We start from the raw sequence: 19012 nt of genomic DNA, 5'->3' as shown, positions 1-19012 counted from the left end.
AAATATTTTATATATATTATATATATATATATATATACATATATATGTATATTTCAGCAAACTCCCAATTCTACACTAGGATGTTAGCTTCTGTGATATTTGACATCTTAAGTAACAAATAAAAGGTTTCAAAGAAGCCTCTGAGAAACAGTTTCACAGATATGTTCACTGTAGCGTATGACTTCAAAACTTTTCATAACCAAACAATAGACAGCATTTTACCATCACACAATATTTTTCTCATAAATCAAAAATGTCAATTCTACCCCCATTATCCCCCCTCCCAAATAATTCCAAACACCTAATAGCACAAATTTCTCATTTTATTTGCCGACAAAACTCCTAGATAGACTTAGTCTCCCTCAAATTTGGACCACAGAGTCAATCAAGCAAAGGAAACTTCTCAAAATGACATCCTGTTTGCAACTTTTTAAGGGTTATAGAAAATGTTTTAGATATTAAACTATCTTTAAGGTTAATCTGAAGTTAATGTCAGACTAGTTAAAAAGCCACCAGTTTTCCTAGAAACCTGATAATATTGTGAGTATTTCCAAGTTAACAATAGAGTTATGATTTTAAGAAAAAAATTATTAAAAGAAGTTTTAATTGATGTTGGGATATTATGTAGCTCTTACAAAATAACCATTTGTCCATTAGCAACAGATGGAGAAAATTCTTGTCATAGTAAATCAGAAGTTGCCTCTACCAATTTTAAATATATATATATACACACATACACATATATATACCAACCATAGTTCTCAAGAGAGTATCATTCCACATTGCCTTTCTCTACTAAATAATTAACCATTGGTCAGCATGACAAATACATGAATTGAGTCATTTCCACATTGGTCTCCAGCACAGCACTTTTGAATTAGATATATGATGTTTTAGTTTTGGTTTATACCACCCAGTTACTGTCATAAAACACAGGCCATTCCATGGACTTCTGAAAGCAGCCTTCATGAGCCATGGTTACTGGCTGCCAAGGCTAGCATGTTGTGGTGCTCACAAGGGTACTGACCTGGTTTCTTTTTCAACTGGAATTTCCTCCTCTGGGGTCATTTGATCCCCACCCGCAGGGGCATTTTCCTGGTTCCCTGTTCCATGCCCCACCTAGCCCCTTGCTTGGAAATCAAAGAAAATTACAAGCTCATCCTCCAGCACATTTCAATGAGAAGATTCGAGGTCATTATACTTTAAATTTGGTGGGAGCCAAGACCGTGAGCCTCTGTGAGACCCTAATGGAAGATACCAAGGTGATATTTACTCAGGAAGCTACTGAGATCTAAGACAGACCTGCAGGAAACGATAGCAGGAGGCCATGTTGTAGAGTTAAAGCCGTTAAGACATCTCCATGCAAAGGGTCACAAGAATGTGGAAGAGTCAGCCAAAAGAAATATCACAAAGTGTATGACCAGGTCACATCCCTTGGCAAAACATGGGCTGCATTGGAATGGCCAGGAGCTCTCTTACCCCCCACCCCAGCTTTTGTGGCAAAGCTCTAAGAAAAAGCTATACAAAGTTGAAAAAACAGAGCAGTTGTATTTTTAGGGTGAGTCCCTGGAGGCTCTTTACATTTTTTCTTCTGAAGGAGCACTGGATGCAGTAACCTAAAAACCTCAAATATATATACAATAAGAACTAGAATTTTAAACCAATGAATAAATGGCACTTTTCAGAGTTTGATTCTCTTGTTTGAATTGGTAAAAATAGCAATGCTCAAAAATTATTCTGCCTAGAAAATTAACTAAATAAGCTAGGAAACAAATTACTATCTTAAAACTTAAATCCAAAGGGCTTTCTGGTTACTTAGAGAATGGACAAGGTAGATTGGTTTAGGAAACTATAATCTATATAGGAGTGCATCTTACTGTTTATTAAAAAGGAGTTCTTATTTTGCCCTTGTACTTATTTAATAATAAATATATCTATAGGGTTTATGGAAATTTGAGGCATAGCTTTAGACTGTAAATAAGCAAACTTTTTTAGTAAAGGGTCAGATAGTAAATATCTTGGGCTTTGCTGGTTATATAGTCAGTTGCAACTGCTTAACTCTGCTGTTGTAATAGGAAAGCAGCCATGAACAATACACGAAGGAACTGGTATGGCTGTATTCCAATAAAACTTTATTTATGGACACACAAAAAAATTGTATTTCATATCATTTTTCACATGGCATGAAATATCCTTTTATTTCTTTACAGCCATCTAAAAATATAAAATTTATTCTTAGCTCATGGGGTACACTTAAAGCAGGCAGGGAACTTGATTTGGCCCTTAGGCCACAGTTTACTACCCCTGATTTCACAAATAAGCTACTGCAATGTTACAGATATTCTACTAGGTATGATCACATACAAAGCAAACTGTATATGGTGGGGATGAGGGGGGCATGATTTGGTGTTTGTCTAATTAAGTTGACACAATGGAGGAAAACAAGGCAAAGTCTTTCAAACCTCAAAGGGAGGCGATTTTGTGTGTATGTAATTTTTAATTTAGATTATCCATTTACATGTCAAAATTGATAAAGTTAGTCATCTAAGTTGAGTCTAAAGAATTAGCATATTTTTCTTCTAATTGCAAATCACTCCATCAGTAATATCTTTTAGATTTTAAAGCAGGAGCTCAATTTACAAATTTTTAAGGGACACTATAAATGGAAGCAAATAAAAGAAAATGTCTAGGAGATGTTGGCCAAAGGGTACAGAATTTAAGTTAGACAGCAGAATAAGCTTAAGAATTCTATTGGACAACATGGGGAGTATCGCCAATAACAATGTGCTATATATTTGAAAACTCCAAAGAGAGTAGTCTTTTGTTATTCTTAACATAAAAAAGGTAAGAGGGATGGACACGTTAATTAGTTTGATTTTGCCATTTCACAATGCATACATATTTCAAAACATCATGTTGCATACAATAGATATACATAATATGTCAATTAAAAATAAATTTTAAAAAGTTTCTAGGGATGTGATTCTGAATGTTTTCCTTTTGATAGTTTTAGGCACCAGAACTGCTAAACACAAGACAATAGGAAAGACTAGCAATTCTGCTCAAGCAGTAATACCATTCAGTCTCTTTCTACAATATTCCCTAGTGTCTATTCATATGTAATTACTGTCAATTTATGGGAAGTGATATCAGTGGGAGGACCCCCCCAAATCTTACTTTTTTTGCTCAGTGAGGTCATGATGAAATATATATTAGTATCCATTACAAAAACAACTTACTCACCAAATTGGAAAAGCAATGGGGTTAGATAGATTGGCACCTTGTTAAAAAAAAATCAGTTTTCTCAAGATAATTAAATTAAATGCTATAAAAAAGTGAGTGAATTCCCTTGTGTGCCAGATTCCTGACTATGTTTAAGGAGTCCTTGGTTGATTCCACTTGCCATCTTGCACCTTGGTTATCACTGCACTTCTGCAGGTAGATGCTGTCCTAATAGCCTGGGCTTCAGAATAAATATACATGGAGCAGAGCTGACAGAAGAGCTACACCCTCTGAGGCTGACTGCTGGACATAAGGTCAAACTGCTGAGCTCTGATTCAATAAGCCAACCAACTTGACCCACAAATCCATGAGGATATGCGATGGTTCTTTTAAGCCACTGAATGTTAGTTTGTTATACAGCTTTAGTGTGGTAATACCTAACAGGCACAAACACAATTCTACATTTTAGAAAACACAGCTATAAAGCACCCATTTGTGTACCTATATGCACAGGGCAGAGATCTTATGGAAATCTCCAGGGTTCTCCTAATCCAGGTTCTTCTTAAGTTCCTTACAAGAGTTTATGGTCTCTAAATGGTAGTATTATCCACCTACCTAGTTGAAAGCAATAAGTTCTAAAATATATTTTCTCTTTCTAATAAAATTGAATGCCCAATCATATAGTGAAACCATGTAATAACTGAACTATCCATAAGAGGATGCCTATGTTTGCAGAATCAGAGAGCATCAGCACTTTTGACACCTTTATTTAAATGGTGGGAACCAAATATATGCAGGAAGTCTTTATAACTGTGTCCCAATGATAAGGTTTCACTCTGCAGCCATCCTGAATAAAAACAGCTATTAAGGTTTTTTTGAACCAGTTCATCTTGATAAGGGTCAAAGTTTTCCCCAAGAGAGGTCTATGAACTGCCACTCCCTTTGAAATGAATGAATAAGACCATGAATATAACCATGAATATCAGGGTTTGCATAACTGTTGTGCTGCCCAGAACTGCAAATCCATGTGGGACCTGTGTTTATCCTTGTTCATAAATACTTTTGGAAAACCATGATGAGGGCAGAGTGCCAACTCTCATGTACCTTTTCCAGGCTGCTGCAAGTTCAACCATGAAGTGTCATTACTGAAATGGATGTTCCATTAGAACAATCATGCAAAGAGGGAACTTGGAGCATTCAGGCAGGGCTAAACATTGCCACATTTCAATCAAAAGCGCTTTACTTGTGAAAACACAGGAGTCAGAGTCATAAAATCATCAAAATGCTCAGCTGAAAATAACAAAAAAGAGCATTCTTTATTTGTGGTTGCATATATATTGCTGACAATAAGAAAATTGAAAGCTTCTCTTATCTCGTTCTCAATTCACCTTACTTTCTCCTGTTGTTTCTGGACATTTTTGGCATAAATGATCAATGGAGACAGGAATGTTTCCACTGTGTGGGAAGGACAGTGAGAGTAATTTAAAAGATGTTATCTTAAGGGGAATAGGCCAGAGATCACCCAGATCAGGGATAGGGGGAGGAGGTAGGGTGGGTATGACTATTATTATTATTAAAAAGTGAAAAGGTTTTAAAAACAAGACCTCAAAGTTATCATCTCAAGCCAATGACATTGAATAGTCAGCTGTTGCACAGTGGTTCAAGCATTCAGTCTCAGTAGTGAAATGAACATAGAAGGATTTGAGTCTTAGTCTCCCTATTTACTAGCTGTGTGGCCTTGAAACAGATACAAAGTTGGTGTCTCAATCTCCTCATATTCAAACAGGGATGATTGGAGAACCTCCCTCAGAAGATTAAGTGAGATATGTAGAATGTGCAGGACTTATGGAAACTATTAAATAGATATTGGATATTGTTGTTGTTGTTGTTAGTATTATTACTGTAAGTTAAACTAGGTATTTCTAAGAACTCTAAAAATCACTGACTAAATTCACTAACATTCAAGCACAATCTAAGCATCAGACACATGCTACAAATGGCCAAGGAAACAGAGTCAAGAAATGCCTCATGGTTCTGACCTCTGCCCCCTTGGATTTTACAGTTTTGTTATAAATATGTCTTCTAAAAAGCAATTGTTAGCAAGATAGATATTATGAAAGTGGCTGCACAGGGAATTAACAAGAATGAGAAGTGCTTTCTGCAGTTAAGATTAAAATGCGAGTTTTCTCTTTGCCAAATTAACTAGGTTACAGGATGATTCAGCTGCAATTGTTTCTTAAGCAGCAGTGATAAACAGCAATCACTTTTCAGTCAAGCATAAATTACTTTGTTTGTGTTGATGTGTAACTTTAAGGGTTAAAATCTTCTACCCATCAACCAGAAGAAACTCAAATGATCCCTCCATTTTTATTGTTTGGAAAACAAATGACATTAGACTATTATTATGGACTTAGAGGGGGAAATTATCTATTGCAATTCCCACTTACATTAATAAATTTAGACCAGAGCACTTCTGAATTAAGTATGGAGTTTACGTTAGTAAGATATACATAAAATATATCACTATCTATGAAGTGAAGATTGAGTTCTTTAATAGGCTTGTAATATCGATATCCTTAAAGGCTTGTACATGACATAGGTGGAGTTGGCATAATGCATGACTCGTTTAAACATGGTAATTAAAATAATCCATGGGAGAGATAAGACATCTTAAGAAATTTCTGTAATACTTTCAGAATTTAGGAATTTTAATCACATAACAAACCCCAAACAAGACTACACATGCTCAGGATGATACTTTCTGTTTGCCAACACCCTCCTTCAGCCCACAATAAAAAAGAAATGAAGCATCCTGCCTTCCTTGCACTGGTCCCTGCTTTTCCATGCCATACTGGTCTTACTGGATTGGCTGGGTTTGGTGCCAGAAGGAGACAGGCAAATAGGAGGCCAAAAGGTCACAGTATGGATTATGCACTCCATCCCTGCTTCTCTAGACTCCCCTGCTGCAGTCCTCTGTGGACACATTGCTGGCATCCTTTCCAGCTAATTCTGGAAATTGCTGGGCTCTGGTACCACTGCTCCCTCCCTGGTAACAGCATCCTCAAATTGCTAATCATTGGGTACCTCACACTCCTTGCTGATTCCTTAAATCTGTCAATATATCACTAATAGTTCACTCCAAGTTAAGACTTCTTGAGTATCTTGTTTGTTTCCTGTTAGGATCTTGATTGATCGACACTAAGCCCTTCTCTGTGAATTAATAGCTAAGATAGGAAGATGCCTTATATTTAGAGATAAAAGCAAAGACTAACTTACATTTTGTTCAGACCATCAAAATTACCTCATAACACTAATAGTCCTGTTGAAAGACATGTGTGTACTCACCAAAATACTACTACATGTTACCATTTTCAAATTCTTCTAGGAAACTCAACATTCCTTTGATGATTATGATCACTCTGTGGATTTAATTAAAGTGACACCATCACACTCAGGACCTAGGGCAATATACATGGCTTTGTGTCTGTGTGGAGCAGCACCTACCTGGCACAGGGTCACTCAGGAAATACAGAGCCAAGGTATTCCCCAAGATGGCAAGATGATCTTGGCTTCTTCATTGTAATAGGAGATTTAGACAAGTTTTTAGCAGATATTTCAATCAGTAGCAGAAAGAGGTCATTCAAAAATATTTTTAAAGTTTATTCATCTAAAATTCTATTGCTGTTCTCATAACAACTTCCTCCCAAAGCATAACTCCAAATTCTTCTGGAAACTTCACTGTAGAAATCTAATTCAGCTGACACTCTAAATACCCCAATATTACTACATTTTTAAAATATAAAAGTCCTAAGAAGATGTCAGCCAAGAAGCGAAGAAAATCCTGAAGAATTTTCATTTCAAAGGGTCATGGAATCTTTCAAGGAAACCAAAATTCCAAGAGTCCTTGGTAACAATAACCATATTTGAATGAATGAAGAAGCTTTATACTTATGGCTAACTTTGGGGTACTGGGACACATCCCATATAAACATTCAGGTAGTTACCACAAAGAGAAAGGAACACCACTGACTGGTGACAGTAATTTTTCATTTGATTTATCTTTACATTTTTTTTTTTAGTATTTAGAACGTACTAAGAAGAAAACTCAGGAAAATTATCTTTGACAATATGGTTATAATCAGAAAATCTGAGAAGGTATTCAATTAGAAGATATTAAATAAATTGTATCTGTGGGAAACATTTGTAATTGCAGTCCAAAATTTGGCAAATACCCAAGATTTTAAAATTTATTTACCCCCCCCATCATTTTGGAGCTTTCAATCTAAAGTAGGCTGTGTCTATTCAACAATGTGACCAGAAGTTCAAAAGGGCCCCTACAACCCTCAATGACAGAACATCAACCAATCACCTGCTGCTCTAGGCTTCTTAGGAGATATTTAGCCTTGATAGGTTTGAGAGAAAAGAATTGGAAGCCACTGTTTCCCTATTTCTCCCTTTTGTGTTTCTTTCAGCACTTCTTGCATTGTTCCCAGAGCAAACCTATTCATATCATATCCTCCACCAGCGGGACAAAAATCAGGCACCTTGCTCCTCACTTTGGGGCAGTTGCAGATTCAATATTCACCCATGAAAGCTTTCTGAGATTTCCTCAAGTACTCATTTGAAGATTATAACTTCTAATTGTAGCCCCAGGCCTAAGAGATTTGATAAACTAAATTAGAATACAACTTAGCTAAAGTATGACAAGAGAGAAAGAAGACAGGAAACATTTAAAAAAAAAACTGGGTATTGAACCTGAGTGTACTTTACTACTAAACTACATTTCCAGTCATTTTAATTTATTAATTTATGTTTTTTTTGAGACAAGATATCACAAGTAGCTGAGGATCTTAATAAGTTGTTAAGGCTGGCCTCAAGCTTGTGATCTTCCTTCCTTAGTATCCTATGATGCTAGGATTGCAGGCATGTGCCACTATGCCTGGCAGAAACTTTTTTTAACCCAACATTAGGAAAACCATTAGCATCAAGGGGTGAAGAAAAAAGGGCTCAAGGTGCCAAGGCTTCTAGAAGGACCAAAATGCCCTTCCCAGAGTAATCCCCCAACAGTGGAAAACATGCTGTTTATAATTGTGACTCACATCTAGCAAATCTAACTCTCATTTTGTCAATTCCATCTCTTAGAAAGCAAGGAAACATAATGTGCCATGCAAAATGATTTTTAAAAACATTACATTTTTTGATGTCTATGGAGGTACAATTAAGTCAGAGTTTCTTGATTTGGGGACTATTGACACTTCCAGGGCTGAACAGTTCCTTGCTGTACTGTGTGGTGCATTATGTGAAGTTTGGCAGAACCTCAGATCTCTACCTACTAGATGCCAGCAGCACCCCCACCAGTCTTGACTATCAAAAATGTCTTAAGACATTGCCCTAAGTCCCCTGTTTGAGAACCACTGGCTTAGGTTACCTTGGAAGGGAAAATTGAGGAACATATTGGCAGACCACTCAGTAGAGATGAAGTATTCCTGTACTTCCTATATCCATAAGGGTTCAACTGAAATAACCACTAGGGTATAAAACAAAGAAAATCTGTACTAGATTATCCAATTCACCTGGGGTAAAGTACTATCTTACAGTCTCTGGACCTGTACTACCAACAAATCAACTTTTGTAGGATATGAATCTTCACTTGCTTGAAGAGTAAGTGGTTCACCATGAAAATCAATCAGTGGTTTCTAAATATAGCTGATATAATAATCACTTTCAAAGCTTTTTCAAATTATTGATTCAATGTCTGGTCCTTGGAGATTCATATTTAGTGGCAATTGGGTGAAAACCAGAAGCCAAAATTTAGCATCTCTTCTCTCCCTGTATCCCCAGTCATCAAATGATGAAGAGTTAAATTTGGAAACTCCTGGTGTAACCTGTGTTAAAAATGTTTAGGCAGCCAGATTCATCTACTCATACATACTTATTGGTAGCTACCTTCTGTGGGAGTCTGCTCCAGACAGTGGGGATACAATGGGGAAAGGCAGATGTCTCTGCCCTGAATAAACTTCACATCAGTTAAGAGATGGATGTATAACAATGGATGTATAACATGAAATCAAGTAGTGATGCAAACAATGAAGGCAGTGGCTCACATAATATGATCAATGGCAACTGAGTGGGCTTGGAAACACTTCAGAAATAGAAGTCAGGAGAGGTGACAGTTTTCTACAGTTTGAAAGATACAAAAAGGCATGCCACACAAAGAACCTTCTGGGCAGAAGGGACAGCAAGTACAAAGGTTTTGGACAGGAATGAAATAGTGAATTTTGTGAAACAGAAAGGACACTGATGTGGCCAGGTAACAGCAAGGTGGAGGAGGGTGGTAGGAGGCAGAGGATCATGTAGGAGGAGGTGGAAGGCCAGGGTCATGGATGAAAATATTCTAAGTGTAATGGAAATAAACCAGAGAGTTTTAAGCACTGCATTTCACTATTTCTTTTTGGTTTTAAAAGATTACACTGGTCACAGGGGTAGCCAACCATTTACTGAGATGAGAAAATCTGGGAATTAGACAGGAGGGGGGGAGTGAGAAATGAAGAACTCAGTGAAGACTTCATTTGACTGCACAATCACTTCACAACCAAGTTGAGAGTCAAATGTATTCAATCCAGGGTTATCACAATGTAGGGAAGAAGAAAAGTAAATAATAGAAGTTCATGTATTTCTTTTCAGATGATTGGCAGGTATCTCTACTATGCAGCATCCAACAGAAATGTGATTATTTTTCAAATAATAGTATATAATGAGTAGCTTAAAGGATGGGAGATGTGATTCTCTAAGATGATGGGGCTTCCAGACCAATGAGGAGTTGTCTGAGAAAGGCTCTGACTGTAGTGGGAAAATAGTGATGCTGGGAGGAGAGGAGGTTAGAAAAAGCATCCACAATTAGTAAAGATATTAGTTGAAGGGATTCAGTAATCTCCCATTTATTTGTACATTGCAAGCTTTTTGCTTTTATGGGAACACAAATGATAAACAAACAGAGTGATATAAAAACACTTTATAAAGGTGAATTCCAGGCCATGCCACAGGTCAGTACAAGTTCTGCAGAATTTCTAGATGTTTCCACTGGCATCATTGATGGATAAGAACCGATTCATATCAGAACAGCCCTACAGCAGTGCCCAGTTCTTGACATATTCAGAACTGCCCAACATTACTGAACAATTAAGTGAAACCAATGACTTCAAACTCTTTGAAAATTGAATGTTCATTAGGAGCCAATGTGGAAACTTCTGTACTGTGACCATAGCCATTCTAGGTGAAAAGAGGCTTTCTATCAAGGTAAGTGGCTAACACTTCTAGTGGGCTCCTTAAGGAAGGGTTAAATGGAGCAGGGTATAGTCAGCATCTGATTACAAGGTTGTGGTCACAAGCACAGATGGTGGGGTGACCACACTAAACAGGAAGTGAGATCAGCAACAAAGAAGCACAGAAGTCAGCTAGTACAAGGGAAGAGAATGAGCAGCTTGGGGTGTCCAAAACTAGGCCTCACCTACTGGATTTATGCATTCAACACATATTCATCAAGCACCTATTCAGTTCCCAGCACCTTACTAGGTGGCAGAGTGACAGCAAGGACAAGAACCATCAATAATATCTCCACTGAGTCTTCTACCTGTCTGTGAGACAGAAGTCAATGACTTTCTTTTTCTTTTACTTTTCTTTTCTTTCTTTCTTTCTTTTTTTTTTTTTTTTTTTTTGAGAAACAGGAAAAAAAGTTTATTGCTTTGCTAGCAAAGGAGAAACACAGGTAACTCCTGTCCCAAAGGCTGTGATCTCAGAAGTAGATGATTTTAAACCCTTAGATAGTAACTGTACAGGGCATGTGATCTCCCTTTCCCCACCCAAGCTGAGGGTAAACACAGGTTGAGACCCTAGGAGAGAAAAGACATCAGGAAGTCACTGGACTAAACTTTTTATCCAGGGCTCAGTGGCCCATGCCTGTAATTCCAGTGACTTGGGAGGCTGAAGCAGGAGGATCACAAGTTCCAGGTCAGACTCAGCAATTCAGGGAGGACTTAAGCAACTTGGTAAAACCCTATCTCAAAATAAAAACAAATAAACAAAGAAACAAACAAACAAACAAATAAATAAATAAATAAAAGAGCTGGGGATATAGCTCAGGGGGCAAAGTGCCCTGAGGTAGCACAAAAGTAAGTTACATTGAACTTAAAGGATATTTAAATTTTGTGTTTTTTAAAAATCTGTACAATCATATTAAATATCCATTTGATTATGTGATTTGACAATACTGATGGACACATTAACTCTCTGAAGGCCCCATATCTGGTTGTTACTTTGTTACTGTGACAGAGGGGATGGGGAGAGAAATAATTAGGTTTAACTGTCTCAATCATCTCAATGACTCTGAAGAGCACTGTAGGATCAGAGTGCCTGGACAAAGCTCTCAGTTCTGTTAACAACTATACCTGTGCTACCATGAACACTACTGCTCTGATACTAGATTGGTAATAGAAAGTCTGCCTAACCCACCAGTTCGAATTGAGGCTGAAATGGTCTCAGACTGTCTTTAAATACTGTGTAATTTGTATAAGACCATAACTGTAAGAACAATATAATGCCCTGCAGCTTCTCTAGAAGCACTGCCAGAGCATCATTGGTTTATTCAGGTCATCCTCAACTTTCATACTCTATCCCTTCTAAACCCCATCCACACTAAGTCTGGCTAGTTTTCTGTCCTAAGCATTTCTGGAATATGCCAACTGCTCTCAACCTCCTGCTCTGCCACTGTCTAGTATTGGTCATCATCTTGTACCTCTCTTGGGTACAAACACCAGAATGCATTCTGGCTCCTCCTCATCCAGACTTCAATGTTGGGACCAGAGCAAGCTTTCCAAAATACAAATCTGATCAAGTCACCAAGAGGCGTCAAGACAACACCCAGCTGGAAGGCTGGAGTAGCCATAAAGAGAACATGGGAAAACCGTGGGAGGAAAGGTTTGGAGAAGATCATTAGCTGCTAACACACATTTTTGTTGTGATGATAAAACAAGATGACAGTTATAGTATACTTTGAAAAAGTGGGACAATTGTGACTGATTATATAAATTTAAAATGCTCTTATCTACTCCAGTGTGTGTATTTCACTCTCTGTACTGCTGAACGTTCATTTTAAAAGATGAGTGAGGTGTTCTTAGCAACTCTTAACATTTCCACTATGTAACTGTCTCTTTGGAAAATTGATCAAAATCCTGGCACAAAATAGATACTCAGCATAAGTTTGTTGAATGAATAAAATGTGAGCCATGGATTTCTCATATGCAGTCTCACTTTGGATGCAAGAAATGCACTGAAGGAAGAACATTAAATACTTGCCCCTGTGTTAAAATTCAAAAGAGACAAGAAGTACTGGAGATGCAGGAAGGGTAATTAGTAATTTTTGAGGGTAATTATTTTGCAGGAGAACAGACCAAGAAAATCCCAAGACCACAGAACAATATACAGTGGGGCAAAACCATGTTGAGCAAAGTAAGTGGAATATTTGTGCTGAAAGACAAACTAAGCTCTGGAATTATCAAAATCCAAATGAGGGAAGTAGAAAAGAGTACAGCATTCAAACAGATTAAAGACCTTAAAGTTTATGCCAATATAAAAAGCAACAGTTCATACTTATAATGAACATTCTTTCCACCTGTACCTGATTCAGGGTTGCTGAATGTGGCTGCTTTATCATTCTAAAGACTGGGGTCCTAATTAGTATAAATATAGTTCATGCTTGTATAAATATATCAAAATAGATTCTACTGTCATATATAATTAAAAAGAACAAATAATTTTTAAAAAGAAAAATACATAAGAAATTTTGGAGAGCCTGGATGACTTCTTCCACCTGAAGTCCCAATAAATTCCCTCTCACGGCTTCCTTTCTACAGTCTTAAATCAAAACACATGTACTAGATGATGTGCATTAAAACAAAGGGCTATTTAACAGCAAATCTTCAAAGCTTAAAAGGGGATATTAGCATCAGCTTGATTTGAGGTTTCTGGCTTGAAGAGAATGAGGCAGCTGAATTTAAAAAATTAAAATTTTGGTGATATGTTGGGTGAATTTGCAAAATTCAGGCAACTTCATAACATGAATAAACACATGGATTTTTTAAATTAAAGAACCAGTTCTCACCTTTCCTCTTCTACCTACACTCTCATGAATAGAATAAAAAGACCTCAGATCACAAATTAAAGGGCACCAGTACACAGATTAATATCTGGAAACACCGTGGGATGCAGATGTCAAACCCACAGAAGGAGCACAGACTCTAGCTCTTTCAGTGCAAAGCAACCTTTGCTAAAAACTGATTACCCTTGAGACCACTTTAAAGGGTAAATCTCTGAGTCGCCAGTGTCTCTAAAGAAAAGAATACGCATCAGTAACTCACAAGTGTATCATTTGGCATTTCAAAGCAAGAAACTATGGCCAAACAGGGGAAAGAGCTGTCACAGGTTCCTGGAACGTTAGCTTACGAAGGGCTTTTAACAATTTTCTAATTCAGGCCCTGATTTTTCCAGAGAAGGAAAGTGATGTGGAAGAGATGCAAAATTTGCCCCATAGTTGATTCAGGACCAGCAGGCAGCACCTGGAACAAGCTGGGGAAGCTCAGATATCTCTGAGCCTACCATTCCTGTCCATGTCAACTACTTTCTTGGGAAAAAAAAAATATGTGGGGAGTGGATTTTGAAGGATGCAAATTCCAGACAGATAACTGTCTTTGCCTTATTATAAATATTGATGATTCTTGTCAACTTTCTGTCTTGTCTGTCTCTCTCCAGTTTTTAAAGTTGGCAGTCAGAATGTGAATCTCAGCAGTGAAAATCTTGTCAAGGAAAACTCAGAAAATTAGCAGATGGCAGAACAACTGCAATGTTTCATCTCAGCATGACACTTTTTTTTTTTTTAACAAATAGAAAGTAAATGTCCAAAGACTGGAGTAAGCTAAACCTGCTATCTGTCTCCTTCCTTTTGGGGGCATTTAGAATCCTCAGAAGTAGTACTCATTCCTTAAACCTCTTTCTTTTCTTCCTTCTTGCCACGCCACCCCCCAACTGCTCTAAAAAATAAACTCAACCTAGAATCTGGATTTGGTTAATCATTAACTCTAAAATTTTGACTCCTTCTTCAAAGAAGGTAAACTCCATGAGCTTTTTTTCTGTTACTCTGCCATACCAGAAGCGCTTGGCACATAGTAGGTCCCCAATAAATATTCGTGGAATGTTTAAATCAACAACCAGAAGACAAGTCACCATGAGGTAAAAAGGAGGATCCCACAGAATGCCTCCTGGCATCTTCTTGTATTAAGGCCACGTTCTGTTCCTCCACAACTCAGAAGGAAATGTGTACCCTCCTTCCAAACAGCAAACTGGGTTTACCCAAAGGCACCCCACAGTATTTCTATGGGGACTCCACTAGCCGCACACTCAGACCTTTAGGTATCCTTATCTCCTGTCTAGCTCTATTCCTGTCCCTTCAATGTATCTGATTGGAAGGCTGGCCCAACCCCAGAAGCCCCATTTCTTAGCCCTAGACAGCAAGGCAGCGACAAGGTCCAGATCTCCTGTTCCTGACACAAAGACCACGGCGCAGTGAAAAGAACACTGATTCTGGGGTACCCTACTAAGATATTTCAAGGAGCTCAGCTGAGTTTCCAAGCAGGTGGCACTCCAGGGTGAGCCCCCTGGTACACCCTCTCCCCAACCCAGGACCTCCGGAGAGCCACGATCGCTTCATCTCTGCGCTGTCCCTTCCTAGGTCGGCCAAGTGGCGCCCCCTGTCGCCTCTGTGTGCGCCGGGACACTCACCGCGTAGTGCAGCTGCGGCTTCTCGCGGTACGCTGGGTCCCCCATGTCCCCACCGAGAGGAACGGCGAGCCCTCCGGAGCAACCTGGGGTTGTGGCGTCTCTCCGAAGTCCTCTTACTTCACTGTCATCTCGGGGCAGCCCCTGGGCGCCAGCCCTGCTCTGTGCGCTACGAGCGCGGTTCAAAGCGCCCCTGGCACTGCGTCCCGCAGAGGAGCTGGTGGGGACCGGAGGAGGCGGTGGTGAAAGGGGAGGGGGAGGAGGAGGAGGGAGCGGCCGAGCCTGATGAGATGGGCGGGCGTTTAATTCCTTCCGCTCCTGGCGGGTCGCTGCTGCTGTGGCCGCCGCCAGCTGTTCGGGGCTGCAGCGAGCTCGCCCACGACAGGTGTCAGACCGGCCAACGCTCCCGCCTCCTGCCACCCCGCTCCTCCCCGGATCCCACGACCTGGAGCTGCTGGGGCTGGAGCTTCAACACCAGCGAGGGGGCGAACTTGGGTTTCCAATAGACTTTCGCTAACTTTCAGTGAGGTGTGGGCCTGACACTGGAAGGCGATTCGGAACCTTCTTTCAGGGAGAGATGAGTTTTGTTTTTTGGAGAGCCCTTTTCTGCAAGAGCCTCAGATGTGAGGACCTTTGGAGAGGGTAGTATTGAGGAGGACTAAGTAATACTTAGTTGGGGAACTGTTAAGCGGAGGAGGCCTGGTTGGATACTGGCCCCAGCAAAGCCATTTAGGGATAACCGAGTTTGCAGAACCCAGGCAGTCTGGGGAACCCCGCTGGAGGGGGAAGTCCTGGAGAATTTACTGGAACGTGAGGAATGGCTTTGCAGCCAGGCTGGATTTGGGTATTTACTGCGGTGGGGGTGGGGGTGGGGGGGGGTAGTGCTCCAGGCGCTGCTTTTGTGTCTTAGTTCCTTGGTGCATATCGGAAAACCGCATTGTAAGGGTTTGGGAACAGAAGAAATGTACAGTCGAATTGCAAATGCTGCCAAATAAACCAAATCATTTTAAGTACACACTGAAGGTTCACAATAACACTAAAATCTGGCCTCTGCTCTGAAATCCCATCATGGAAACAAGTCTTTTAAAACACCTTGCAAAGAAATGGCCAAGTTTTCCCTGAGTCCTGGCACTCTGGAATTTATATACAGCCTCTCGGAAGCCGAATCCAGACAAAGGCAGGATCTGGGGCTAGAGTGGACACTCCAGACCCATGAAATCAATCAATCCAATCCAAGGAGGGGTGGTTAATGAAATGGATGATGGGTTTGAGTGTGGCTTGTGCCAATTCTTCAGGCGTCTGCTGTACTGGACTCTGAGAGTGAACTTCCAACTGCTGTGCATGAGGAGGGGTAAATAAGATGTGTCTAGTACCACTCAGTTGAACCCTTACAATTTAGTTGAACTAGACCATCCCCCAGCTGTAGTTATTTTAGAACAATTGGCAGAATAATTATAATTAACAATGTAAACGTAAAGACAGGGGTGCAGACATCCTGAGAAATCTATCACTAGATAAGCGTATGACAATTAATCTACCTGGAAAACTGTATGGTTATACCTACTAATGATTATACCCAGAATGTTCAAAAAGTCTTTAGATATAACTGTTTATGATGGAAACAAAGTAAATGTGAATCAACCGGTGCATATAAACCAACTTAGTCTTTGCACACAATAGAATACTACTCAGCAATAAAAATAGTCACCAATGCATACAAAGCATGAATTAATCTAACATGTTGAGAGAAATAAATCACAGGAGTATATACTGGAACATCACACTTATTTATTCTGCAACTAAAATAAAATGTTGAACAGAAATAGGCAAATGTGATTCATAGTAGAAATCAGAACAGTGGTTACCAAGGTGGAATAGCCTGGGAAGGGGGTGCAGGGGAACACTATGGGGGTGCTGAAAATGGTTTGTCTTGATCATTAAGACCGCACACATTCATTGAGCAGTACACTCCAGATTGGTGCAATTTACACCCTTCACTATGTGTACTTTACACTGCAGTAAAAATAAAATTTAAAATCAATCCCCTGCTCAAAATAAAACCTTCCAGCCAGAGAGAAAGTCAATTGAACTATTTACCCAAGTTTCTCCTTCCTACTGTCAGCTCTGCCCAATGTCTCCTTTCCCTCTGCTATGGATTAGAACAGAGTAAGCCCATTCTCTTTGGAAGCCTTACCTGCTCAGCAACATATCCAGGCAGAGATGGCAATATGATACACTGAAGAGTTCTCTTTCACTCTCTCCTGAACACAACCTTTAGAGCAAAGCCATCAAAGACCCTTAGAAGATGGCAGAGAACCAGTGTGAGCTTGGCCATCTGGCACCTTTCATAGATTTGTACCTGGGGATCCTAAGGAGGGTATGTGCATGCAAATGAGATTCAATGACCTTGACATGCCCAATTTAGGGATTTTTGTTTCACCATGGTATATTTGGAAAGACTCCAGCCTTAGGAGTCTTCCTTTTGTCATAACATCATGAAGCTTTTTAACCTCCCAAAGCAAACTTCCTACACAGACTGTTTATAAACATGAAGTGAGTTCCTGGGTTTCTAAAAACTTTATTGGATTTTTAAAATCATTACTCCTGAGTAAGTCACCTGTTAAAACTGGGTCATCTTAGATTTTGCTTATATTCTGCCTTTGAAAAAAATGTATTGTCACTGAATGACATTGTTTAAAGCAAAAAAAATTAAATCTGCATATTTACGGTTTAGGAATGACTTCTGCCTTCTAGCACATTTCTTGCAAAAAATGTCATCATTAAATTGGCTTAAAATTTTCAAGTACAATAAGATTGTGTGTTCTTGTTGTTTTTTTTTCCCTGTGTTTGAAGATTTTTGTGGGATAGTAAATAAATTATTTAAGCATTTAAGAAAATAAATTATCAGCTGGGTATGGTGGTCCATGCCTATAATCCCAGCAACTCAAGGCTCAGGTGGGAGGATCACAAGTTCAAGGCCAACCTCAGCACCTTAGCCAGGCCCTAAGCAATTTATTGTGACCCTGTCTCAAAAATAAAAATAAAAAGGGCTAGGGATGTGGCTCAGTGGTAAGGTGCCCCTGGGATAAATCCATTGTACAAAAAAAGAAAGAAAGAAAGAAAGAAAGAAAGAGAGAGAGAGAGAGAAAAAGAAACGAAAGAAAGAAAAAGAAAGAAAGAAGAGAGAGAGAGAGAGAGAGAGAGAGAGAGAGAGAGAGAGAGAGAGAGAGAGAGAGGAGAAGAAGAAAGAAAATAAATTATCAGTCCATGGAATAAGGAAGGCTCTTAAGTCTCTTAAATTCACCTCCTAGTGAATCTTTCAGCCCTTTAATCCTTAGTCCATTTGTCCAAGGCTCACAGCTACAGAAGGGACATAAAAGATTGTACAGAACTCTTGGAGGTCTTTTCAATCTTAAATAATTAATATTCTACACATTAGTTCTATTTCAATATATTTCAAGGTATATTTTAAACCCCACTGTAATTAAAAATTTTTATTTGCATATCTCTACTTCCAAGTATCCTTCCCATGTTATTTACTATTTAAATTGGTCACTTATTCAATAAATATTTTAAGTGCAACAAACATTTTAATATTGAACTATAAAGTAACATGGCATCAGGTTTCAAAATTCTAGTTTGATCATTTATGGTGCTAGGGTTAGATAAAAGGGAATAGGAAGCACTTAAAACCTTCAGAGGGGATTAAAATTCATTCAATTCATTGCCTAAGTGGCTTAATATTCTCTTTTGGGTTACAATTCTTTTGAAAAAAATTTCTTTGATGTTTATAATTTTGCCCAGAGTACACTAAGATAATCTCTATGAGTTACTCTAGCAGCATCACCTGTAAAAGAAAGGAGTCACACTAACAGTGGAATTTCTGCATCTTCATGGCTCCAAATGTTATAGGATTTTCAGTACTGGATGTTGCCTTTTCCCCCATAGCATTTAAATTAAAACC

At 39.0% G+C, this 19012-nt stretch overlaps 1 protein-coding gene across 4 annotated transcripts in view; it reads right to left on the bottom strand.

Annotated features, from left to right (window-relative positions):
* Arhgap6 (Rho GTPase activating protein 6) overlaps positions 1 to 19012 on the bottom strand; it is a 453321-nt gene that overhangs the window by 223250 nt on the left and 211059 nt on the right. Inside the window, exon 1 of one of the 4 annotated variants that reach the window (XM_078035126.1) lies at positions 15052 to 15443. The exons of the other annotated variants lie outside the window; for them this stretch is intronic. Within the exon in view, the coding sequence (XP_077891252.1) occupies positions 15052 to 15096 (45 nt within the window). The 5' untranslated portion in view covers positions 15097 to 15443. Of the gene's footprint in view, positions 1 to 15051; positions 15444 to 19012 lie in introns of those variants that run through there. 4 annotated transcript variants of the gene reach the window in all.

Source organism: Ictidomys tridecemlineatus, chromosome X (genome assembly GCF_052094955.1).
Source record: "Ictidomys tridecemlineatus isolate mIctTri1 chromosome X, mIctTri1.hap1, whole genome shotgun sequence".
Classification (NCBI taxonomy): Eukaryota; Metazoa; Chordata; class Mammalia; order Rodentia; family Sciuridae; genus Ictidomys; species Ictidomys tridecemlineatus.
The sequence above is the reverse complement of the archived record's forward strand: the minus strand, read 5'-3'. Positions and strand labels throughout refer to the sequence as shown.